The following is a 25,414-nucleotide window of genomic DNA, read 5'->3' as shown; positions in this document are numbered from 1 at the left end:
TGTTGATGTAGACCGCTGGAAAGTTTATATTATTGACGTATTTCAGCCGATAGATCAATGAGGATATTCTTAGCATAATAAATTGCTAACCAAAACAGCCGAAGGCTTTTTGGTCAGTCCTTATTACTCTACAGATATACCTATACTGATACATGTAACACTTCAATGTTCAGGTATAAATTGATATGTACGATCCACGTGCCTTACTACTAATGTATGTCATCGGAGATCGGAAAAGATGGACACAATAGAAGAAACCCTCGAAGAATACTTAGGATCCGTGAATATACACAACAATGTCCTGCAGAATAATATTTGTGTAAATAGCAGCTCAGGCAGATCTTCACATCCTTGATTGATCACGCAATGGCACACTCGACCAGGCACCGCTTCGCACATAGTCCGGCGACCCTGCTTCCACACTGTCGATAGCCATGTTGCCTAGCTTTCTCCACATATCGCCCTTAATCATGAATCCGTCCTTGTCCTCGTATTTTTTGCAAACCTGTTCTCCATGTCCAAGGGCGCGAACAAGCTTGCAGGCATGTCCGTCGTCGTGGTAGGCCCTTACACGCTTAAATATCTCTTCCCACGATGAATCTTTCTTTGACTTGTAATTAGTGATTTCGTCGAGAAGGAGCTTCGCAGGGCGTGGCGATGCGTACATGTCCAAGTCGACGCGAATCTTCCATTCGAGGAGGCGGATCTTATTGGGCGTTGAAAGCCATGGCTGTCGTAGGAATGCACTGAAAAAGAGGCTGAGATTTACGGCGTGTATATTCCAAAAGTCGAATTTGACCTGGTGCGGCGGATGCTGTGCGGCACCGGTGAAGTATACTGTCAAGAGGTTAAAAACAAGTGCTGGCTGTAGTATTGGAGTTGAAAGCTCACCAGCTGCGTTAATCATTTCTGCCATTTTTTCTTCCAGTGTCTCTTCCGTGACATGCACCCGACTGGCGTATTTAGTTTGGTCCTTTGAAAACCACCTCGTGCCACCGTAAATTTCTTCTACAAGCTGGACTATTGTTGTATAGGATCGGGCATCTGGACTGTAGGCCATTGCCGCTTTCTCACTTTCGATCAAGTGTGACGCTTCCCTTTTGTCGTGGACAGCGGCTTGCGCCAAAGCCTCCGCAATAATTGCGGGTTGCTCGAACTCAACACCGAAGCCTAGATGGATGATCGGATGCAGGATGCCACCAAACATGCGCACGAGCATGTCGTCAGCCTGTTCATCCCCTTTGAACAAGTACTCGTTGAGCACCTCCTGCCAGCCCTTCTTGTCCATCTCTTCTTCAAAGAAGACCGAGAAGTTATGGTAGTGTCTTTCTCTGCCTAGGTAGGTCTTGTATTTTTTTGGGTCGTACATGTCGGCGACAATAGACCCCCTAAGAGGCACCGGTGATCTCTGGTAGGACACGTTGTCATTCCACCCTTGCAGAAGCTCAGCAGGCGTAGCATTGAGAGCAAAGAGGGAGAGCAGATGGTGGGCGATATGATTCTATTGTCAGATCAGCAACCATGCGTGTACGATTTTATACTGAAGACTGCGTACATGAAATCCAGCATAGTTGAAATAAATGTGATGCTTGTCATGGTTCTCCTGCAAAAGCTCGTTTGTCATATTGGCAGTGTCAGACGTAATTCCCGGCACGTAGAACACAGGTTGCTGCGACGACGACAGATGGACCTTCGAGGCGGTAGTCATTGTGCGAGTAGACCGTGGTGGAGGTGATCCCCAGATTTTCTGTGCTGGGTTCAACCTTGAATGCCCGTAGTTATAGGTAGATACACTGAGCACGCGAGTGTGTCTGGCTAACATTACCACTTAGCGTTACCCACCATCACAGTGCAAAAAAGACAATCAAGTGTGGGATTCCAGCAGTGCTAGGCCTGACAAAGTCACTATACCAGTATGCAGTAGGCAGTAGTGAATAGGATATCCATACCTAAATATGGTCTTGATATGTGGGAATAACGGCTTAGGGGGCGCTCTCAGATGAGGTTTTCATCGAGAGATCGGTTGTTGATACATTAGTAAACGCTAAGGCATACAAATGAAAGAAAAAAACAATGAAAAGTAACTTGTAATTCCTTTTTACGCCGTATTATTGTCCTGACAAACCCAACTCGGGCACCATCATCGGGGACACAATCGTCGGGGAAGATCCGGGGTAATCCGGAAGGGGACTCAATGTGGAAGCCACCAACACACCCATGAGGGGCCTAACATGTCCAAGGGTGCGACTACACAACGGATCTCGGCACTTCTATATGCGCGAGTCTAATTAGACTTCGAGGTAATTACTGAATGCTGCAAAGTATACCGAGTCGACATAGCTGTGGCCCTTTTGAATTCTATAAAAAGTATCCCGGAAAAGGCGGCCCGGTGTTAGAATGCCATGGCTGGATTGAGAAAGGCGAATAACCATATCGACTTTTTACTGAAAGATGGTTTCGCGTGGTCTGCATAAAGGGCACTGTTGTTGACGTTGGAGGTGGTAATGGTCGTCTGTCCAACAGCTTGGCGCAAGTGAGTATACCGACCAAGGGACTATTTCCGAAGGCTATATCTGATAATCTGAGATAATAAGCACTAGCGTCATCCCGAATTGCACTTTTTAGTGCAGGATTCAAACCCTGATCTGCTAGTCCAAAGTCGTGACTCGCTTTCTGATGATCTCCGCGACCGAGTCACTTTCATTGAACACAGGCAGTCCAGAATGCCTCTGCTTTCCTGATCCGGCAAGTCACGCATAACTGAGCTGACCAAGATGTAGTAAAAATTGTCAAGTGATTTGTTATTGGACTTTAGAATGCCGCTCCAAACACCCCGCTGCTCATCAACGATATCATAATTCCGGGTGCCTGGACTCGTCAGATTGCACGCTAGATAGATATTTGCATGCTGGTTATTTTGAGTCCCAGACAGCGCAACAAGGAATGATTTGAGGCATATCCGAAGGAAGCGAATTCCAGATACGACTAGAGATTGGCGAAATGTTTGATGACTGATCTCTGGGTCTCGTGTTATATTTAAAGCGACAGATCAATGTTCCGACGGCAGATGGTCATATGTAGATAATTAAAATATGTTTGAACATGTAAAGAAATTATCGGGTTGTATATTAGAGTGCTCGTTAATAGTTCATTATACAGCTTCAAACGGGCAATTATGAGGCCCATGTTAATCGCTAATTAGCTTCCTCAGTTGTTCACCTCCTTCAGCTTTGATCTCATGATATGAATGATTCGCGAATGCTCGGCCTTTAACCAAGTAGCGAGCTGTTGGTATAATCCATCAACACGGTCAAGGTTAGATTTATTGCTACTTATGATTGATTCGTCCTGGCGTAAAGTGAATCGATCAATTAGGAGATCTGCTCTTCTCATCTCCCCTAATAACAACTGAATCTTCAGTGCCGCCTGAACGCGTTCGTCGTCTACACTGAATCTCCCAACGGCTATGTTTGCCGGTGGAACCGAGGTCGGTATCGTAGTGGAGAAACGAGAAGCAACAGCTTGCATACATATTGTGGCTTGATGGTACCACAACAGGACTTTGGAAACCATTGAGGCCTTTAAAAACGCGAGGCTTGGGCATGGGGCACAAGAGCAGGCCTGGAGCTTGCTAAGCTGATCAATCGCTTCTCGACTCAGACACAGCATATGATCAAAAGGCACCTCGTCGACACTCAAACTTGTTCCTAATGATGGGTCGTCTAACATGGATAGCCTGCCTAGCATTTCGTAGGCCATGCGCCAACACTCGTGGTGCGGTAAGACTTCGTCAAGCGTCTGGAGCCTTGTAGGGGGGACTGCATGTGTTGCGAAGTTAGTGGCGTAAGATTGGGCCATATCCGGCAATGGACTGGTGGTGAATTGAGAGACAGTAGGCCATTCGACTAAGTCAAGCGTGGTGAAGGCCGATTGATCGCCAATGCCATCGCCTGCATTACCGGCTACGAGCACACGTTAGCGAGGGTAGGTAACGGCATACGACGCCGTCCAAACTCACTTTCTAGGGCACCCAACTGCTCAGGAGATGTCTGCGTTGGGCTTGAACGAGGCTTATGTCGCGGGGGCTTCCCCGTCTTACGCGAAACTCCATAGACACACGGAATGCCGTGAGAAACGCAGCGTCCACACCGGGGCTGGCCACGGTCACATCGCAGTTTAGCCGATCCACACTGGTCGCAGCTCACCCGGAGCTTTGGGTGTGCAGCTCTCGGTCTTGCCGCATTATATTCGGTCATCTTTCGGGGCAAGGCGGTTAGTTGTGGTGTGAACTGAGGTCGTTGTCCGAGCAAGTAAATTTCTACTGATACATACCATGCAGGTTTCGGTTGGTCAACGGCCCTCTAGACTATTAGACCGATGTTTATTCGCGCGCACCGCAGCTTGATAGGTGTTGTAAAATGCTGAAGATAGCTTGTTGGCAGATGGCATATCGCAAAATTTCCCGGCCTGCCAATCGGGTTATATGCTGATTAGGGCCATCGGTATATCTGTATCCACCATGTATACAGCGCCCAATCGGATCAAGTTACAGCCTTTACATTCTCTCGTCCACCAAACAGGAGTAAGCTTTGATCTCCGAGGCTAACTGTGTTTTACACATTCCCCCGATGCTGATCGACAGCTGTCATCACCCCCGTGCTGTGATTCGCGATACAAAGGGGCCGCCGTATTCTCCGTTACCCAAGATCTTACCCCGAACCATCAGGATGCTCGGGAACGTCATCGGCAAAGATTGGACAAACCATACTAAAGAGTATTTCCATGGGTAGTTGTAAAGATAATCTGCCCTGTCAAGTGTAGATGTGACCAGCACCCCACGTGGTTTATGTGGTCTTGCCGGATTTTGGCCAGTAGCTTGGCTAAATTAGTTCTTAAAATGAATAGGCCAATGAGTCAGGCACGAAGAGAGGTTAGCTAAGGAGAAGGCCAGTACGTAGAATGATCATGGTTGTCTGGTCTCCTGCATGATCCATTGAACCTACTTAGGTACTATTCTGTATTTCAAGCGACTTATTTTTAGAGTGTATAGAACCTGTTTTCCTTGTTTCATTTCATTCTATTTATCGTCATTCAGTCACTAGGCGACTTGCTGACCAGTTCAATCCAAGAATCAAATTGAAATAATCTGATCATGTAAAGGTTACACTATGGGGGCGTTTTACCTCCAGATGGCCTTATTATGAACAGGCTGTGGATACTCGTCTACAAGATAATGATTCTAAGTGCGGTATATTATCTTCATGCCTCAGGCACCATATAATCCACCCGCAGATAGCTTCCTCTAAATCAACACCACTTATCCCATCCAGACCACCAAGATATTATTGTATACAGAATACTAAAATATTTATTCATTCGATAATGAGAGTTGTTTATATACATGGAATCCCTGAGGCTGTCACGCGCTCTCCTGGACCTTGCTCTGGTGTTAGGTGGCTGGAGTTATGCCGTTATCTCCGTTGTTTCTCCGGTGTTATGTGAGAGTTATGCCGTTATCAGATATCTCCGTTGTTTGTCGGTTTAATATTTCATCTCCATCGTATGGTCCTGTAGCCCTTCGGCCATATTTTTGTCTGGTCCTTTCTTTGTAGGGAGATGTACGGAGATCTCGTATCTTTGGTGGTTTGGCTCTTCCGCACCATCAGTTCTAATGCTCACCTATAGGGTCTCATCTTCCGCGTGTCTGTTAGATTTTAGATAGGTCATCTTGACAAGGCCTTGTAGGCTTTTACTACTATTCGGACTAACAGTGCAAATAACGATATTATTATGAGAAAAAGTAGTGACATTTCGCAGTCAAGTGAAATGTACCGTACTATCAGCAAAAGTGCTTTCCAGCGTTCACTTCCGGTATCTCTCCGTGATCTTGGTGATCATATGCTGTTCTATAGTGATCGGATTGTCCTTACTCGACCCATATAGTGGAGACAACATTGTATTACCATTTGCATCAAAAAAGAACACGATACTATATCGGTCTCAACTCGCGATTGATGACGCGGTGCACACAGCTCTTATAATCGTTCTTGGTCCTGAAACTGAGCATGTCACCAATACTGACAACGTACAAGTCTGGATTCTGCGGAACGGGCTTCCACTCGCTGGTCCTGGAATCGGGGAGGTTTGTAAAATAAATCCTCAGGAAGCAAGGATATATCATGCCAGACATTCCTTCTCATTAGGAACCGCCGAGCCTGAACACGTGGGTCATCCACCGGCCGGCAACCCCTGTATAGAACCCTTCTTTGAGGTCAGGCAGGACACCATCTGCGTAAGACTACGAGGTCAGTACATCGTAGCCTCCAAAGGCCCACCTAGAGCGTTTATAGTCTCATAGAGGAGGCAGAAGAATTTTTTCGCCCCGGCAAACACCGCCGATTGCAGATCCTTGCTAATGCCATGGCCAGTTATCTAGAAAAGTCCCGTCGAGCGGCAGGTAGATCGCACGATAGGAACGATAGCCTTACCCTCGGGGGAGTCTGGGTCCGCCAAAATGGTCGAGATGTCCACAGTGGAGATCTCAAAGCTATGACCGGTGTCGATTCCAGTCGTCGCCTTGGTCGTGGGCTTACCGCAGGGTTAGGGGCCGTGGTATTTTTTTATTTCAACGACGATGACGCTGGGAGACATGACGATGAGTGGAGGCGGTTTTGGAAACAGTTAACTGAAAGTCCTTGAACGCAAATGAGAGTATCATTGTTTGAACGATTTGTCGACTACACCACGGGTATTTGTTGAGTCTTCCCTTGGAGGACAATGGACCCGCATATCGTAGGTGTATATACACGTCATCGGAAATATTTTCTTTTCAGGGACAAATTAAAGCCACAGAAAGCAAGCTATTATATGGTACTATAATTGAATCATTAAGAGCAAAAGACGATATCGCCGTTTGTCTATGATGTTGGAAGTCGAAAACCGAAATGCCTGATAACAACCAGGTATACCCAGGAATATTATTTTTAAACTACAAGAGGATGCAATCCATGCTACGTATCTACATAGGTGGGCCAGATTTTTATATCAAGCTCAAGAGATTCGTTCGATCCGATCGACCTGTGCACATAGTGAAAAGGTACGGAAACGTTGGGGAGCACAAGTAGAGAGCCTCGAGCGAGGAAACCCCTCTAGAGGCAGATCTAGAGTCCGAACTCCGAAGGCTGTATATATGTAAGTAAGGCAAGAGTAACATGTCCGACTCCTGCCCGCGTTTATTCTAACTCCTGGGTTTCCTCCGGCGGAAATAATAGTCATAAAACCGAGCCATCGCCGGGCACGCGTCTTGTCGACCAGCTCCCAGAATGATGTCCTTCAATCAGACTTGATATAAATAAGACAAGAGCTCAGAATGAAATTCACGTCGAGGACTTGATTAATCAATGGTGAGATCTCCATCCGACGATAACGACACACACACACACACACACACCGATACATAAGTTTAACCTCTCACAGTTTGATACTAAGCCCAGCAGCCATGACGCGGACCCTTCTTACCGGTGGAAGTGGCTTTATTGCCGCTCATATTCTCGAAGCGCTTCTTAAACGCGGGCATTCTGTCGTGACCACCGTCCGATCAAAGGAAAAGGCAGAGCAGATCAAAACATCCCACCCGGGTGTCTCAAAGGAGAATCTGGATTTTGTTATTGTTCCTGATCTTTCCGCGCCTAATGGTAGGCAGCCACATGTTTATTTATTCTTTTGGTTGATTTTTTCCCATTTAAAAGGCTCACGTGAACTAACCACTGAAATGTATATGATATCCAGCCTTCGACCAGGCGGTCGTTTCTGATCCACCTTTTGAGGCTGTGATTCATACAGCCAGCCCGTTCCATTTCCGGGTTCAGGATGTTAAGAAGGATCTCCTAGATCCATGTTTGTGCCCCAGATTTTCCAAAAATCCACCTAGAAGACTACTTGCTTATAAGACTGGTCTTCAGCTATCAATGGAACTGTTGGCCTCCTCGAGGCCGTCAAAAACAACGCTCCGTCAGTCAAGAGAGTGGTGGTCACATCTTCCGGCGCAGCAATCCTGGACTTTTCCAAGCCTCACACATATACTTTCACAGATGTAACGACTTTGTTCATCTCTTAAAACTTATATCCCTTGCCCATACTAACCTAACCTAGGCGGATTGGAACAACATGACCTGGGAAGAGGCTACTTCCAACCCCATTAATGCTTACCGCGCAAGCAAGGTATTCTCTGTAAGTTCAAAGTTTCAACGCCTAAGTTTGACCACCAGGCTGACCACTCCGTAATTAATTAGGAGAAAGCTGCATGGGACTTTGTGGAAAAGAACAAGCCCCACTATTCCCTCACAAGTGTAAGTTAGAGAAAGTCAACCATGACATTATCAAAAGGGTCCAAGTACTTAATACTCACGCATTATTACTTGTCAGATAAACCCACCCATGGTCTACGGTCCTATAGTTCATCATATCAAGGACCTTGATGGACTGAACACTTCCAACGAGCGCATTCGGGACATTGCCTTTGGTAAAGTAAAGGATAGCTGCCCATTCACTGGGATATTCCTGTGGGTGGATGTCCGTGACCTGGCATTAGCACATGTTCTGGCAATTGAGAAACTTGAGGCGGCTGGCCAGCGGTTCTTACTTTCTCCAGGACAGTATTCCAACAAGGACATTGTGGAATGTATCCGGGAAGCATTCCCTGAACTCCGAGACGGTTTGCCGACGGGAGACGCATTGAAGCCTGGTGATTTCCCTCCCACAGGATGGTATGGGTATGATAATACCAAGTCCAAGGAGGTCTTGGGCATCAGCTATCGACCACTGAAGGAGTGTATTGTTGACACAGTGAACAGTCTTAAGGTGTTTGTCAAATAAATCCCAAGGCAGAGAAGATAGCATTTGAAATATAACTAAGGTGAAGCTTGCTAGAGATTTCATTATAATTACCTCGTCAGTTGTCAGATTGATGGTGATTCGACACTATAAGATATGTTTACGCCAAGGGGACTCAATGTGCCTTGTCGTACTGTAGACGGAGCTCTCAATTAAGTAGCTTTCCACGATAGCCACAGCTAGCTGAGCAAACTTGTATTTCCTTTCGCTGCGGGTTGTGAAATGCGTACCATGCCATCAGGCGTCCCAACCGCTGTCTCAGGGTGGTGATGATGATGGAGGTACGGCTTCACAGAAACGAGGACAGTCGGTTGCCACTTCCACTCTTACAAAATTGAATACATAGTATACAGCTGTCAAAAACTCGGTTCCTCACAGAGAAAGAGTCCTACACACCGGGACCGGCATACGTCGTGTATGCCCTGAATGAATAGCCCTCCCCACCTCGTGCAGGGACAATATAGAATCCGAACTGAACTTTTGTGTAGCAGGAAAAGAGGGACAGCAAGAAATATCCGACTTGATCGACGGTTATCCGTTCAGGAATTACACAACTTATTGCATTTTCCTCGTCCATTTCTATTAAATTTCTCTCCAAAATATCAGAATCTACCCAGATGACCGTGAATTAACTTACACTACAAATCAGATGCAAGCTGGGAATATTTCACATCTCAAATGGGGTGTCACTTGCATTTACCATTTCCTATCTGCTTGAAAGCTATGTTTTTGAGGTAAGAACAATCAGTATTAAATTGTAGGACTATTCAATAATCGGGGACTCCGTCGCCATATGTAATACTCCAGATTAAGTCTTTCGATTTGATATCGCTGGTCAAATACACCTACCACTCCAGCAGGGAGGGAACCTAATTTCCATAGCCCTCTCTGTACCTTGATTATGCTGATTTGAGATAGGCATAGCACAACTCATGAGGTCTCTCAAACCATTACGCAATGCTCTTTTGCGCGCCTGTTATAGTGGATCCTCATGGGACTCGTTTCGTCAGCTATGATTGTGATACTGGTTCCAAGTGAACCAGGCCGGTCCATGCCACCATGGCACAATAATAAATACCATATTTTCATGATGATATGCCATGCTAGCTAGCTAGGGATGATGTACTTTATCTAATAATCTAGTGCCGAGTTACCTGATCTGGCTCAAATTGTTATACGTTATCGATATTCCAGCCCATTAACTCTAACACTTACTCGACCCCAATTGAAACCGTGTCAATCCAGCAACCTAATAAGAAATTCTTAGTATTACGATGACAAAATCCAGTTCTCAAAGCTACGCGAGGCGATTGCCGGTTGGATAAGCTGATGCACAGGCCTTTTTAGCTCGTGTCTACAGTGGTTCGTTGCGGGTCAATCGCTGGAGCTGGAGAAAATACCTCCGCGGAGCTAGCAACGAGTTGAGAATGTCTCCCATCTTGTACAAACACCAAAATAGAAGCACTGTGAATATCTAGTTTTCTATCGTTACTATTGTTTCCGACCGAGGAATATTCGCCGACTTCCTAGTATTAATACTATATCGCGACGCTCGTGGTCGCTCCCTCATAACTTCAATAATAACGATCACCCCGTTATTACGTTAAACCTGTTTTAGTGAACGTTTAGAGAAAATGTCGCAATTTATGTCCAATATATGTGATCATTCAACGTCATCTATGGACATCTAGACTGCCCAGCAGACTTTTCGCATGATAAATAACCTTTCCAGTATGGGCATAAATGTTCCTTCTTGACACATTGCATCATTTTATGTGCCGAGCACGTTTACATATTTTCAGCAGTATATTTTGTAGTTCTAATGGCTCTATATAAATAAGTACTAGGCAAACTCGTGTTTCACTGCTGCCGCTTTGTTCTAAGGTCCTAGAGAGAGCTTAATTCCTTCATCAGAGTATCTACATTGGCGACTGGCAAGTCTAGCCCACTTCAAAAATGTCGCAGGAGTCATTTTCTTCGGAATCTGTAAAGCAGGTAGCGGCTGTGACAGTTGTCGAACCGTCGTCAAAGAAACGGTATGAGGGAGGGTCCGGTACATTCGCCGCTGGGGGATCTCTGGACCTATATGAGCCGATCGCTCAGTACGAGGGCAAACATAGATATGATCCAGAGGCTAGCTGGACAGAAGCAGAAGAGAAGAAACTGGTTCGAAAGGTAAGAATTTGGAGCCACCGACTATAACCCAATGATCATATCAATCGTCACTTTCCATTGCTAATATCTATGGAATGTAACTGCAGCTTGATTACAAGATCTGTTCTTGGGTCTGCCTTATGTTTTTCGCGTTGCAGCTCGACCGCGGTAATATTTCGCAGGCTCTAAGCGATAACATGCTAAACGACCTTGGTTTGTCGACGAATCAGTACAACTACGGAATGACAATCTTTTATCTGTGTTTCCTATGCGCAGAGGTTCCTTCACAAATGATTTCAAAACGGTTAGGGCCAGACAGATGGATTCCCATTCAAATGGTCATTTGGAGCGTGATCGGGATATGCCAGGGCCTGGTCGTTGGACAGAAAAGCTTTTATGCCGTCCGTGCACTATTGGGGTTGGTAGAAGGAGGATTCATTCCTGATGCCTTGCTCTACTTATCGTACTTCTACACCAACAAGGAGCTGCCGATGCGCGTGAGCTTCTTCTACTGTGCGTCAAACGGTACTTTTATAGTTGCGGCCTTTCTGGCTTTTGGTATTCTTCACATGCGCGACATTGGAGGCTGGGAAGGATGGAGATGGCTTTTTGTACTTGAAGGTGCCTTGACTGCCATCGTGGGTGTTCTATCCTGGTTTTATTTGCCCCCAAGCCCGACTCAAACCGCCAGCTGGTTCCGAGGCAAGGACGGTTGGTTCACAGAGAGAGAGGAAACTATCATGGTGAATCGAGTTTTACGGGATGATCCTGCAAAGGTACGCTTGCTTTCATTGTCCTTCCATTTGACGACATACGTACGTGAGATAAAATAGCAGGGTTGCTGACTTGATAAAGGGCGGTATGCATAACCGACAAGGCCTGACTCTGAAACTACTATGGGACTCCCTTATGGACTATGACCTTTGGCCTCTCTACGTAATCAGTCTCACCCTTCTCATTCCGACGCAACCCGTGACCGCGTACCTCACCTTGAACCTTAAGGCACTTGGATTTGACACATTTGAGACCAATCTCTTAACCATTCCCGCATACGTTTTGTTCTTGATCCAACTCGTCTTTTGGGTTTGGGTTTCTGAAAAGATCAACAACCGACAGGCAATAGTCCTGTTTTATTCGTTCTGGTGTCTTGTGCTCCTCCTTGCACTAGAGCTATTGCCATCCACGGCTGGTCCCTGGGCATGGTATGCAGTCACAATGCTCATAGTCGGTTATCCATATATACATGCTATAAACGGTAAGCACATTTTCTATCTTTTGCGATACAATTGAAAACTAACTGTGTTATAGTTAGCTTGACATCACGGAATGCTGGTTCAGTGCGAACACGAACCGTGGGCAGCGCCATGTATAATATGATCTGCCAGGCAAGCACTATCATTGGTTCTAATGTAAGTCTTACATTTCATTGTACAACATGTGATTTTATTCGGTACGGAGATAAGAGTCAGTAATTCTGACATGGCTTGACGGTGCAGATCTACCGAGACGACGACAAACCCTATTATAGAAGAGGCAACAAGGTATTGCTGGCGCTTGTGGGATGGAATATTGTCATGACGATCTTCGTAAAACTTTACTACGTGCGACGTAACAAGACACGCGAGGAGATATGGAATACCATGAGCCTAGAAGAGAAAGATCATTATCTGAGGACCACCAAGGACCAAGGAAACAAGAGGTTAGACTTTCGCTTTGCGCACTAAAAACATTCCACTGCCGTTAACCCACGATTTGCCTGGAATAATGATACATAAGCACAGCGTTGACCGCTAATTTCCATTGTGTGGACATATCTCTGGGATCATCTGCCTGGTATTACATTTAGTCCAACACGATAAACGGTTTTCACATACGATATCTCCAACATTAGATATTTGATATAAAACAATGCTTTATTTACTTTTTATCAATTAGGGATACTCGAAATGTTCACTATTGCTCTTCTCACTTTCATGTTTAGTCAAAGGCCTCTTCGTATTTCCCGTACTACTTAAATTGTACGCGAAAATATTTTACTCTGGAATCATGATATCTTAGAAACGTCTACATCAAAATATTTTCTTGGCAGGTCTTCGGATGTTAAATTACAATGGTTCCGATCTAGTTTTCTGTGAAGTACTTAATATGAAGTACACATATAACAATATCTCTATGTGTGTCGAATACAGATGACACATGACTAAGGTTGTTCACAGTGACCGGAATTGGTTCCTGGGATGATGGGACTTATGCGAAATACCGTTCTCTCATTATTGTTAAAACTGTAGAGATAACCAAAGACACACAGACATCCCAGCACTCTTTTATATACAGTCTACTATAATTGCAATACAACTATGTTTGGCTTCCACATATAACTCTTTAAAACACATTACCCTTGGTTTGGGTCATATTCTTGACGTTCAGGTTCTTCATGATGCTAACCCAAATGAACCCCAAGACCATGAATGCCGTACCAGCAATAATCATCCTGGGCTGAGCATAGCCGTAGGCCTTCACAATGGCATCGCGCGTGGGGCTTCCAACTGGGTAGCTGAGTTGTTCAGGGAGACTTTCATAGATCATATATAAATTCGACATGGAATTTTCCGGTAGTTCCTTCTTCAGTTTCGGCAAAAAGGTGTTTGTCCAAATAGCTCCACAGATTGCGCTTCCCACGGCGTCGCCGATACTACCCATGACAAATAACAAGGAAAGCACAGCGGCGACGTGTTGGTGGTCAGTTGAAGCAAGAACGGCTAGCTGTACGCAGAGAATGAAAATACTGCCAGCAACGGAGAAGAAAATCTCACACATGACAATATAGCCAATGTATCCCCTAGGCTGACGAAAGTGAATCATAAGACCCAACCCGAAGATATAAAGTGGAACACAGATCCACAGAATCCATTTAAAGCGACCGGTCACACGAATAAGCCAGCCAGCGACAAATAAGAAGACGAACGACACCACGCTAAAGGTGTTGCCCACGTATCCCGCTGTTGCAACGTCTAAATCGTATACCACTTGTAAAAAGGACGTGAGATAGGAGGCGTAACAGAAGTAAGAGATTTGATATGTCATGTCCAGAAGGCATGCCCCTAGAATCGTCCTGTCCGTGAGGAATTTGTAGTTTAAGAACGGGACTGGTGCTAAATATGTCTCATAGAAGCCAAAGAGTATGATGAGAATTAGGCCAACTGCGGTCATCGCAATGATATAGCCGGATTGCCAACCATGGGGCGCTGTAGTAGCTAGAGTAAATGGGAGAAGGAATATAACAAAGCCCCCAGCGAAGAGAACGACTCCTAGCACTGTAATAATAGAACGATGTGAGCATTTCATAATTGTTTGGAGGAAGAGTTGCCGCTGTTACTTACGATCGAATTCTTTTACCATCCACCAGACATGTAAGCTCAATTTTGTATTTGTACTTTCTCTAGCAAAGTTCCCTTGCTTCTCGGCCTTGTGCAAGTTGTAGGCTAGCATGAAATAAATGGGCAGGCCGAAAGCCGGCAGGGTTACTGCCCATATTCCATAGCCCCATCGCCAGTTGACGTTGTCTAAAAAGACTGCAGCCGCTTTGGACCCACCAAATGCTGATATTAAAGCCGGGGACGAGGTGAATGCAAATGCCAGGCCACGGTTTCGCAGATCCGTCACGTCGGCTGCAAGCACATCCCAGCTGTAGGAAAGTCCTCCGAAGCCTACTTGGTAAAATACCTATACTAGATTTAGTCGCGAGAAGTTGAGCTTGCCTAGCCATGACCGCTTTCACCCTCTTACCTGTCCAGCGCAATAGGTAACTAGGTTGTGGGATGTTGCCAAAAGGACCAATCCGAGAATGCAGAAAACAATCATCAAGAGGAACCCCTCTGCACGGCCCCAGAGGTCCAATGCCTTTGCCATTGGAATATAGACTGCGGCTGACATTGCATTTGCCACGATGGTTATAACAGTTATGAGTGAATGGCCTTGGAAAGAACTCGTGGCGTAAGGGCTCAAGCTATACACCATAGCGCTTTTAAAATTGTTGACCAAGGTGAGGAACCATATTCTATTTTCGAGAGCAAATATCAGCAGTCAGACATCTATCCTAAAATTTGAAATTATGTCTGATAAATGTACAATACCAAGATTGTGAACATCGATCTCCGACTCCATGTGGCAGTCACGGCCTCGATTTTCTTTACACCTGCCTGAAAGTCATCGTTCCTGATCGTTTCATTGACATAACCATTTATTCCATCTTTTTCATCCGCCACTGTTGACAGCGCATTTTCTCCTTTACCCGGGGCACATTCAGTGTCCGTGTCAAACTTGGGGCCAATAGTTGTATGGGATCTGTTTATAGTTTCCATTTTCGTTTCGCAGGTAAAATATAGACACGTTATGAACAACAAACGGGCGATACACCATCAGTGGATTAAACACTAGGTCTGCGGTTAAATGAAGTTTTTTGCGGACGAGTGTCGGAGTTGTTACGAAAAATGCGGAGGAGGTCGATAATAAAAATAAACAAGCCGTCAATTTTAATGACACAAGACTAGAATTGCCCAGCCCCGACGCTAATGATTAAAACATGCCGTGGCGTGCAAACTTTTAAAATGCTATGGATAATACACCTTGCTCTTCTTTTACAGGTAGAATCATTGTTGGTCTTCCATATTAATAGTGCATATATATGAACGCTGTTCTTGATATCCCTCAATGTACATAACCCGCTTAGAACATACGCTCCCAAACTCGATGGTGTATGGGGACTTATGAGTGAGTATATTGGGACTAAATTGGTGTGGTTGCGATGCAACCCTATTCTAATTCATCTGATAAGCTTAGAGCATCGTTAGTGCGATCTGATAACCCAGCCTGACTCGGAACTATATCCGACATCGGCCAACATGTCGCAAAAGAATCGGCATATTCCGGAGACTCTCTTTAGTGAGGAAACTTGCAGCGAAATCCATCTACCGTATAGCTTCGTCAATAAACTTGCACCCTTCGATATATAAACAATCAATGGTTTTCCCGACAATGAGTTCCCATCCAGCACTGAAAATATAAACTACTGGCAGGCAGAATTTAATTGAAAAGCGACCAGATTTATGTGCCAATCCAACCATGAGTACCCGGCGGGATCGTCAACATTTGAACGGTGTTACTAGCTTTGTTTGGTTAGAAGTTTTTAAACTCGCTTAAATGAGTTGAAACATTTGAAACCTTTCCCCTTCTTCAGATAAGGACTGTGAATACTCATTACCGGAGCAACAGTGCCAAAAATCTCCTACTCTTAATAGCAACATTTATTCATCACATAGAATCAGTCGGTGGATATTTCTTTCCCTTGAAGGATACGAGCAATAATCTGCACTAGTCGTACGATCCATAATTTTAAACTATTCCAGGAATGATCCATGGATAACTACGTAGTCAGATGTCAAGTCTACAAGTCCTTGACTGTGTACATCTATTTACTAGCTAAATATACCAATCGTTTAGATATCGTCGTCGCCATCAATCTTCTACGATACTAATAGGTAACGATTACATAGCATTTATAGAACCATTTGAAGATAGTCATCCATTTTCTAGAAGGGTCTCGTAACTGACCTACCCGTTTGTTGCTCAACAAGAATCCCGTCCATATATTCGTCGTTTGTGATTACTATGGACTAGGGTTTACTTGGAGTCTACATAGTTGCCACTCGACAGAGACGTCCATGCTCGACCTCTTGCCAAGCTTCGCTTCCCACGGATTTGAGGCCGTAGAACATGTCATCAGGGTCATATTTTCGCTTGATACCACGCAAGCAAGCGTATTTGGGTTCATAAAACACCTTCAGCCAACTTAGTTCATTCGGATCACCTTTATTCAAACACGCTGCGCCTTCAGGGACCAACTTTGCAATTTCAGGAGTAAGCTCGTTCGTGATCAATGCTTGATCTGCCACATTTTTATCCCAGTCGGAATGACTCCACAGCTTATAGGAATTGATTAGCATTCGCAAAGAAGTGAATTTTCCGGTTGGCATGATACGTACGTTCCTAATACTAAATCAAATAGTGCATCTCGCCACTAGGGATGTACGGAATTTTCCGGTTTATCCATGCTCTTACGAGACACGTTAAGAATAAACGCGGAGATAAGACCCCCCTTTCGATGGACTTGTCGATATGCCTGAGTTAAAGAGGGGTTATTGTTTTGCACGAGAGACCGTGGGATCAAGCGGCCCCCTATTTGAACCGTTGAGATATTTTGGTGACCATTCATATCCTTGTATGCACCTAGATACGTTGAAAATGACATCGACTGGAAGCCTACGCGAAAATAGATTGTGTTAGTGAATGTCACAAGACAAGCAAAGCAATTCAACTTACTGTACTTGATCTTGAGTTTTCTAACTTGGACAGAATGGGCTTAAATAGGCCTTCAAGCTGTTCTCCTGTCAGTCCTGGTGCCATCACCGGACTGAGTTTCGAAAAATTTCCGCCTGTGATATAAAGGGCAGTGATTTCAGTATCAACGAGAGCGGGGAGATGGGCATGAAACATTTCAATGGCATGATAATAGTCATCATCTGAGAGACCTGCATTAGTGAAAACGAGTTGGGCGCCTGCGGTATGTGTGTCTGGATAAGCCTTGCTTATCATGGAGACGACAACTCCATAGGTTCCTCCGCCACCTCCAGACAATTCCTAATACAAGTCGGCATTTTGTGTTGGAGATGCAACCAAGTGGTCGCTACTAGCAGTCACAGCTTCCCATTCAAGGACCTGGTCAGATCCTAGTCTATACTTGGATGCTGCTGGTCCTTTTCCGCCGCCTTGACTGTATCTTCCTGCGTAACCCACACTGTCGCTATCGCCTCCGACTAGTAGGAGCCCGTTGGCATGAGCTATCTCGTATGCTTCGATTGTTTAGACTCCGGCACCGACTTTAATTACTTTACCCGTGTAAGTCGGCGACTCATAATCAAGGATTTCGATTCTTTTCATATGGTGCGTCCAGATAGACAGTGAACCGGCCCCTGTCGCTCTACCGTAATAATCATGCCCAGTGTTGCGAATTGTCAAATGAACGTTGTGGTCCTTTGCATATTGAAGTGCTTTCTGAAAGTATGTTGCATCAGTCGCGTTGATAGTGTATTGAACTTACGTTCCTTGAACGCAGGGCAAGCCACCAGGGAAAAAAGGGTCGCAACTTCGGTTTGCGAAGAACTGAGCCAGAACTGAAATTAGATCGTTCGAGTGAGTGTCGGGAGAGCCCCAGTTGTTTCGCAAGTCAGCACATCTCTCCGCGTCGTATACACCGAAGGTATTGCTTTCCTCGTCACACACTAGCGAGAGGCTTTGGAGAAAATGAGCTTGCCTCCAAGGCTCTGATTGAACTTGTCCCACTCCTCGATCGACGGCCAGCATGAATCTGACGGCATACAGCGACATGTTGGAATATCCTCAGTGTTGTCAATTAGGGACTGAAAATTTGCCGCTGCCCTTTGCCCCATGCGCCCTACCTGCTGTAGCAAGCCACCAGGGGCCAAGGACACAAACGCATCGTAGCCGACGTTCCGCAACGACATTGTGTGTATGTGTGTGTGTGTGTGTGTGTGTGTGTTTTTAAAGCAAAAGAGCGCACCTTTGTGGCTCTTTAAGTACTTGCGCCGGTGATCATCGCGGTGAAAACAAAGAAACAAAGAAATACAGAAAATACCGCTGCTAAATTGTATCAAGCAGTATACCTCGTTGAAAATTGCAGATCGAGCGGCGACGTATCAGGCATCCGGGTCAGCTCAGCCTCGTCAATACACCTGGCTGTTGATAACGTGCGCTCATTAGTGCAGCTAAATACCTTAGGATTATGATTTTGGTACCTGGCAAGATACAATGGCATCCGGAGCCATATCTGACAATTTTAGTAGCTATAGACGTCCAGAATTTAACATTAAAGTAGGCAACTTTCCGAGTCTCGACTACATGTACACGAAATATATGGATGACAATAAATATATAGTACATCATCGATACTAATCAATTAATAGACTGGTCCTCCCAAGACGTTACACATATCGTTGTAGAGTAACACACATATTATTACCATCAATTGATACTTGTAGGTGTAATTAGGGTGGACTTCTAACGGCGATTTCACATGACGAATATAATTTTGATGCTACCTATTTCTTTTTAAATGTAACTTAATGGAACCTTTTACGTATATAAACATATCTTCGCCTCAAAGACCACACGGAAGCCATTCCGACTTCATCTGCCGATCAAGTTAACCTTTGTAACCTTTTCCCCAGATACGGCAAGCTTCCCGCCCTACTCCTTGTTTTGCCCCATACGACTATATCCACATTCCTAGCAAGATTTGATATACCACTTTAAATCACAGGAATGTTGCTTATCGATCCGCTAGGGTGAAAACAGCGACGCAATGAACGTTCGTGGCGATCACTTCTTTCCGACCGACTTGAAGTTACATCCAAATTGGACACTACTTAAATTGTTCTACTACCTTCGTCTAATCTTGATGTTATCAATTGATACCAAATCCAACCACCATGTCCAACTCAAAAACCTCCATTTCTAAAGACGAAGCGAAGGACCTAGCTCAGCTTCCGTCACAGCTAGGTGAAGGCGAGATCCGCCAGGAGTTCACTCACGATGCAGTCTTTGGTGAAATCACAGAAGGAGGCCCCAATTACCGCAATGTATGCATCTCACCTTCAAACCCATGGTTCGAGAAGTATTATTGAGACATTTGCTAGGTTGGGTGGCTTGGGACATCGGCTCTAATGATGAAGACCCAAATCGGTCTCGGTGTCCTGTCCATTCCTGCCGCCTTCGATAGCTTGGGCATCCTTCCTGGTGTCATCTGTCTATGCATGATCGCAGCCATCAGTACATGGTCTGATTACATGGTTGGTGTTTTCAAAATACGTCACCCCACGGTCTACGGTCTCGAAGACGCTGGTGGTTTAATGTTTGGCCCCATTGGCGGCAACTTCCTGGCATGCGCATTCTACCTTTGTGAGTTCTAATATGCATCTCCCTCTCCGGAGCCCAGTGACTGACAATCCATAGATTGGGTGTTTGTCGGAGGCTCTGGAATGCTCGGAATCTCAATAGCATTGAATGCCCTTTCCACTCACGGGGCATGTACTGCCGTTTTTGTGGCCATAGCGGCCATTGTAGCCTTTTCGCTTTCCAGTATACGGACTCTCGGTCGCCTCACATTTATAGTATGGATTGGGTTGGCGTGCATACTAATTGCAAGTGAGTCTTTCCATTCTCAATTCTCTTTAGGACCATGATTGAGAGTTCTTGAAAGTCTTCACTGTAACCATCGCTGTTGGTGTGGAAGATCGTCCTACTGCCGCGCCACAAGATGGTGTTTGGGTCTCGGATTACAAAATCGTGAACAGCCCGACATTCACTGACGGTATTTCTGCGGTGTCATCCCTTGTTTTTGCCTATGCTGGGACACCTGCATTCTTCTCCATTGTGTCAGAGATGCGAGACCCGCGCCATTATACTCGCGCGCTGCTAATCTGCCAGGGGGTAGTTACAGCTACTTATCTCTCTATCGGATGCGTGGTGTACTACTATTGTGGCTCATATGTCGCTTCACCGGCACTCGGGTCTGCTGGCCAGACCGTGAAGAAAGTGAGCTATGGGTTCGCTCTGCCGGGGTTGATAGTCACCACAACCCTCGTCACGCATGTGAGGGATACCTTCAAACTCACCAGTACACCATTGGCTAATGCTTGCTCGTATAGGTGCCGGCCAAATCGATCTTCATCCGCATATTACGAGGAAGCAAGCATTTGACTTCTAACACCTTCACACATTGGATTACCTGGCTTGGCTCCACCTTTGGAGTCGCGCTGACAGCCTACATCATCGCCAGTGCTATCCCTGTGTTTGGTGGTCTGGTATCTCTTATAGGGGCTTTACTCGGCACTCTCATGTCGTTTCAGCCAATGGGTTGCATGTGGCTATACGACAATTGGACCAAGGACAAAAACGAGCGAACGATACAATGGAAATTGATGGTTTGTTGGAGCATTTTCGTCATTGCGATCGGGACCTTTTTAATGGTCGCTGGCACTTACGGATCGGTCGTTGGAATTGTTGACTTGTACAAAGTCTCTGGTGGCTCGGCAGCCTGGTCCTGTGCAGACAACTCAAATTCGACTTAATGCTGGCTAGAACTTGTTCTATGCTAAGTGTACAAAGTCGCTAAAGTGAAACTTGGAATAACAATAGGAGGGTGTACTTTCTTGTGAAAATCCCCTCGGATAGACTTGAGTACTATTGATGCTTTGGATTTGGTTGATTTGATGATTGGCAACCATTTCCATTGTATAGAAAAAAATAAATTCAAGCAAGAGGTATACGACATGGCTGAAAGTAAAAGCCCATGAGAACGACAATGTCATTAAAACCGGGCAATTTACTAGTTAACGACTCGATATGCGAAAACAAAGGTTGATTTTGGCGCCAGAATTTACACTTCGCGGAAAGTAGAACTCCGGAGTCATCGGTAGATAAGCCGAGTGCTTGATATCTCTGGCCGGCAGCGATCCCGGCCATTGTCATCAAGAGCGGGTGCTGCCAGATGGCTATAGATAGAGCTAGATGCAAATAGGAAATGGTTACCAGGTGTCTAGCGCTTCTCCACCTCCATCAGGGCCGTATCTTCCCCGCATTTTGTAACGAACAGAGAGGCAATATAATGACCTGCATGTCTCCTATCCAGACCGAACACCTCTCTGTTGAGAATGAATATGTCAACTAGACAAGCAGGAATTAGGAGGCGGTCAACAAATGCGTTTGTCAACTATTGCATGGCCTCAGTCTTGTTACTGACCTGAGTGGTATTTGCCAGCTGTCAACGGTGCCGAAAGCAAAAGATCAAATGTTCCGGATTTCAACCTTGCAACACGTGCCACAAACGAAACTTGGCATGTACATTTGATGATCGTGATCAAAAAATTCTTGTTACTCGGGGGTAAAGTTAACGCCCGTACTCCTATGTTTACGCTGCTGACACGACTCCTTAGATTCATAGAAGACCTCCAGAGAAGGGTCGCAGCGTTAGAACATGAGGATGATGAAATATCTAGTGTCAATAGCTATGTTGACCAAAACAGAGCTAGGCCCAACAATAGTATGGTATCTCAGATGTTTCTTGGCCTATATCTAACCACCACAGCCGAGGAAAATGTTCCCATGGCCGAAGCCGGGTTGGATCAAACCATTGAAGACGATGCAGACCTAACGAATCCACTTTCTACTGGTCCTTCAGCCTTCACAGTGGCAGGAACTGGTCGTACTTGTGAGTTATTTCTCGCCGTTGCTTGGTTTGTCAACCGAAGAGGCTTAATAACGATGAATAGTCTACCTGGGAACGTCATCCAACTGGTCTTTTGTTCGGAGGGTCTTGAGTATGACCCATGAAGCCCTTTATAAGTCTCCACTCCCTCCCGACAGTTTGCTCTTTGAGGGCTCCACATATGATTTGGGGTGGGACGGGTCGAGAATTTCAGTAGATCCCACACCTCTGATTGTTCCAACCCTCGACCACTCCATTTATCTCATCAACGCTGTCAAGTTCCATGCAGGCCAACTATTCCATCTTTTTGACGAAGGGACGTTCATGGATGGCCTGTATGCTTTCTATGAGAACCCCCAACAGGAGACTACAACACCTAGCTTGTGGTATATTCATTACTTGGTCGTTATTGCCTTTGGGAAAGCACTTTCTGTGAACTGGAACCGAGGTGGCCGACCGCCAGGTTGTGAATTTTTTACCAAAGCCCTGCAATTACTCCCAGACTCTACGCTTCTGTCCAGAGATGCGGTAATTGCCACTGAGATTCTGTGTTGTATAGCACTGTACCTACAGTCTCTGGATTTTCGGAATTCGGCACATAACTTCGTATGGCAGGCGCCCCAAATTTAGAGCGACCATGGCTGATTTTATAGATTGGACAAGCCTTACGCCTCGCTCTGGCAGACGGTATGCATACGGATATGCCAGTACATCACCTTGGAGAGTCTCTCGTGGAGAGATATCGCAAAATCTGGTGGACAGTATACATTCTTGACCGGCTAATGACTTCTCTGATGGGATTGCCTCAATCGATTCATGACAGTCAAATTCATCACCAGCTTCCTACCTTTCAAGGCTCGCCCCAAAAAGTAATTGCGTTAGGCATGCAGATCCGCATGTGCCAGATAATCGCAGAAATAAATACCAGTAAGTGGTTCATCCTTTAATAATTGTCTATTTTTAATTGGCTCATGGCATAGCTGTCTACGGACCGGACGGACGACTGAATCGAAAATTCCTGGTCAGAACAAAAGCTGCACTTGCTAGCACGACAGATCTAGCAAACGACCTTCAAAGATCCTTCGACTTGCAGTTGGACAGGTCCACAATAAGTGGTGTTTCCCGGCTATCGGCCCATTTACACTTACTCTATCATCAGGTGATTGCCGGAATTATTCCTCGTTATGTGGCAAGCTTTTAACGGTATTTAGTGTATTGTTCTAGCTACGCGTCCCTTGTTGCTATGCTTCTTGAAGATCAGGTTGCAACCTGCCGACGTCTGTCTCAAAGCTCTTAATTCGTCAGCAAATATTCTTAGGTTAATTCAGCTTTGCATTGACTCGGCGCAACAACAACTCAACATCCTGAATTGCTTATATGAGCAAAGTCTTCTGGGTAGGTATCCATGCCTTATCAAGTGTATATGCGACTCACAGATATATACAGATAGTTTTCTTCCGTTTGATCTCGAGGCTGTATTCGTCTCCGGCGTGGTCATTCTGATGGCCCCAATAATTGATTCTAGTTTATTGGAAAGTCTTGCGCCGTGGCTTCAAAAAAGCTACATTATATTAGATGACATGATTTCTCGTGGGAATATAATTGCAAGCTTTCGAAAATCCGAACTTGAGCGACTGGGCGAGTTATTGAGCCAGCTATCGACAGATCACCTAACTCATATCAACGATCGAATGCAAAGGGACCACCCAAATGGAATGTTATCCCAGCTATCAGCACCCACTTCACCTGTCAATTGTCCTCATGAGCTTCTTAATTTAAATGACGGGCTGACAACGGCCGAGATTATGGCCGTGGCTGAGTCGATTGATACGGGAGACGTAGATTGGGTTGTACAGGCAGTTACTGAGAATCACATTTGGTAACCGTATTTCGAACATATCTACTCATCTGTGGTTATTATCTCACAGTGTATCGTCAATCGCTGAAATTTCCGCCATAACTTTCCTCACATTCGCCTTGATTGCTTCCCCCGGCTCTTCATACGGCGTCCTGGGTCGAAACTTATCTTCTGGGTCCTCAACTCCCGCCCTAGTGGCCGATGATATTGCAGCAGCAAACTTGGTTGCTGCAATTCCATCCTTACAAGGACTCTCCACCAACGCTGCCTTCCGGTGCAAGGTCAATGCTTCCTCAACTTTCCCTTCTTTATAAAGCCGATAAATCTGCGATATAGTCTTGGGCGCAATATTTGCGAAGGCAGCAATACACCCTGCTGATCCAACGGACAAGCCACCAATCAAGAAGTCGGATTGACCCCCAAATACCGCAAACTCATCTGGTCCAAATGCCGCGGTGAGCCGGGTAATCTTCCCGACCTGGGCGCAGGTGAGTTTAACTCCCACAACGTTGCTCCTGCCGTTGGGGGAGGCTGCTGCAGAAGCCTGTACGATTGCCTCGATGGTGTCTGAGTCGATGTCTACCCCATTCGTCACACCGGGGAAGTTGTAGACGACCACGGGCAAGGATGCTTTAGCGGCCACGTCGGCGAAGAAGCGTTTGACTGTTGACGGAGTCGTAGCCTTGTCGAAATATGCCGGGGGAAGAACAAGCAGATAGTTTGCCCCTGCTTTCGCGGCGTCCTCAGAAAGTTCTAGCACTTGCTTTGTTGAGTGTGCTCCCACACCAGCCATGATGGGGTAAGTTGGGCCTACAGCCTCGCGAGCAGCGCGGATGGCCTGGGCACGCTCATCACGCGTGAGTAAAAATGCCTCTGCATTGGTTCCCAGGATAACTAGGCCGGTTAAATATTTGGACAAGTAGGCGCAGTACTTTTTGTGTGCGTCTATGTCGATAGTATCGGATTGGTGGTTGAATGCTGTTACAACAGGAACCCAGACTCCTGCTGGTGGCACATGAGGAGTGGACATGGTTGATTTTTTCAAGTTCTCTGTTATTCTGATATTACTTGGTAGCCTTCTTTCAAGAAGTCATGGCACCTATTATAAAGGCCTTTGTCGGTACGTTAGCCGAAACCAAATATTAATCTATCCAACTTGTAGAGCATAT

At 45.6% G+C, this 25,414-nt stretch overlaps 8 protein-coding genes across 8 annotated transcripts; 3 read left to right on the top strand and 5 right to left on the bottom strand.

Annotated features, from left to right (window-relative positions):
* Nucleotides 1-343: 343 nt before the first annotated feature.
* On the bottom strand, nucleotides 344-1,708 carry TRUGW13939_01377 (uncharacterized protein; the record flags this gene model as incomplete). The annotated part of the gene is made up of 2 exons (XM_035484578.1): nucleotides 344-1,501; nucleotides 1,556-1,708. The coding sequence occupies 2 exons, from the start codon at nucleotides 1,706-1,708 to the stop codon at nucleotides 344-346; spliced, it is 1,311 nt and encodes a 436-aa protein (XP_035340471.1).
* A 1,499-nt stretch (nucleotides 1,709-3,207) lies between these two features.
* Nucleotides 3,208-4,335, bottom strand: TRUGW13939_01376 (uncharacterized protein; the record flags this gene model as incomplete). The annotated part of the gene is made up of 4 exons (XM_035484577.1): nucleotides 3,208-3,962; nucleotides 4,019-4,154; nucleotides 4,206-4,289; nucleotides 4,333-4,335. The coding sequence occupies 4 exons, from the start codon at nucleotides 4,333-4,335 to the stop codon at nucleotides 3,208-3,210; spliced, it is 978 nt and encodes a 325-aa protein (XP_035340470.1).
* Nucleotides 4,336-7,498: 3,163 nt separating this feature from the next.
* On the top strand, nucleotides 7,499-8,874 carry TRUGW13939_01375 (uncharacterized protein; the record flags this gene model as incomplete). Its single annotated transcript, XM_035484576.1, has 6 exons — nucleotides 7,499-7,694; nucleotides 7,789-7,896; nucleotides 7,962-8,092; nucleotides 8,152-8,229; nucleotides 8,292-8,348; nucleotides 8,425-8,874. 6 exons carry the CDS (start codon nucleotides 7,499-7,501, stop codon nucleotides 8,872-8,874), a joined length of 1,020 nt encoding a protein of 339 aa, XP_035340469.1.
* Nucleotides 8,875-10,848: 1,974 nt separating this feature from the next.
* On the top strand, nucleotides 10,849-12,770 carry TRUGW13939_01374 (uncharacterized protein; the record flags this gene model as incomplete). The annotated part of the gene is made up of 5 exons (XM_035484575.1): nucleotides 10,849-11,067; nucleotides 11,154-11,822; nucleotides 11,902-12,301; nucleotides 12,355-12,455; nucleotides 12,543-12,770. The coding sequence occupies 5 exons, from the start codon at nucleotides 10,849-10,851 to the stop codon at nucleotides 12,768-12,770; spliced, it is 1,617 nt and encodes a 538-aa protein (XP_035340468.1).
* Nucleotides 12,771-13,428: 658 nt separating this feature from the next.
* On the bottom strand, nucleotides 13,429-15,407 carry TRUGW13939_01373 (uncharacterized protein; the record flags this gene model as incomplete). Its single annotated transcript, XM_035484574.1, has 4 exons — nucleotides 13,429-14,360; nucleotides 14,427-14,769; nucleotides 14,833-15,103; nucleotides 15,175-15,407. The coding sequence occupies 4 exons, from the start codon at nucleotides 15,405-15,407 to the stop codon at nucleotides 13,429-13,431; spliced, it is 1,779 nt and encodes a 592-aa protein (XP_035340467.1).
* Nucleotides 15,408-16,736: 1,329 nt separating this feature from the next.
* On the bottom strand, nucleotides 16,737-18,626 carry TRUGW13939_01372 (uncharacterized protein; the record flags this gene model as incomplete). The annotated part of the gene is made up of 7 exons (XM_035484573.1): nucleotides 16,737-17,027; nucleotides 17,135-17,356; nucleotides 17,425-17,742; nucleotides 17,803-17,954; nucleotides 17,997-18,156; nucleotides 18,203-18,275; nucleotides 18,385-18,626. The coding sequence occupies 7 exons, from the start codon at nucleotides 18,624-18,626 to the stop codon at nucleotides 16,737-16,739; spliced, it is 1,458 nt and encodes a 485-aa protein (XP_035340466.1).
* A 984-nt stretch (nucleotides 18,627-19,610) lies between these two features.
* Nucleotides 19,611-24,270, top strand: TRUGW13939_01371 (uncharacterized protein; the record flags this gene model as incomplete). Its single annotated transcript, XM_035484572.1, has 11 exons — nucleotides 19,611-19,760; nucleotides 19,818-20,079; nucleotides 20,134-20,325; nucleotides 20,369-20,772; nucleotides 20,829-21,225; nucleotides 21,941-22,390; nucleotides 22,452-22,993; nucleotides 23,041-23,314; nucleotides 23,368-23,546; nucleotides 23,599-23,782; nucleotides 23,834-24,270. The coding sequence occupies 11 exons, from the start codon at nucleotides 19,611-19,613 to the stop codon at nucleotides 24,268-24,270; spliced, it is 3,471 nt and encodes a 1,156-aa protein (XP_035340465.1).
* A 39-nt stretch (nucleotides 24,271-24,309) lies between these two features.
* Nucleotides 24,310-25,275, bottom strand: TRUGW13939_01370 (uncharacterized protein; the record flags this gene model as incomplete). Its single annotated transcript, XM_035484571.1, has 1 exon — nucleotides 24,310-25,275. One exon carries the CDS (start codon nucleotides 25,273-25,275, stop codon nucleotides 24,310-24,312), a length of 966 nt encoding a protein of 321 aa, XP_035340464.1.
* Nucleotides 25,276-25,414: the final 139 nt, after the last annotated feature.

The sequence above is a fragment of the Talaromyces rugulosus genome, chromosome I, assembly GCF_013368755.1.
Source record: "Talaromyces rugulosus chromosome I, complete sequence".
NCBI lineage: Eukaryota > Fungi > Ascomycota > Eurotiomycetes > Eurotiales > Trichocomaceae > Talaromyces > Talaromyces rugulosus.
The sequence above is the reverse complement of the archived record's forward strand: the minus strand, read 5'-3'. Positions and strand labels throughout refer to the sequence as shown.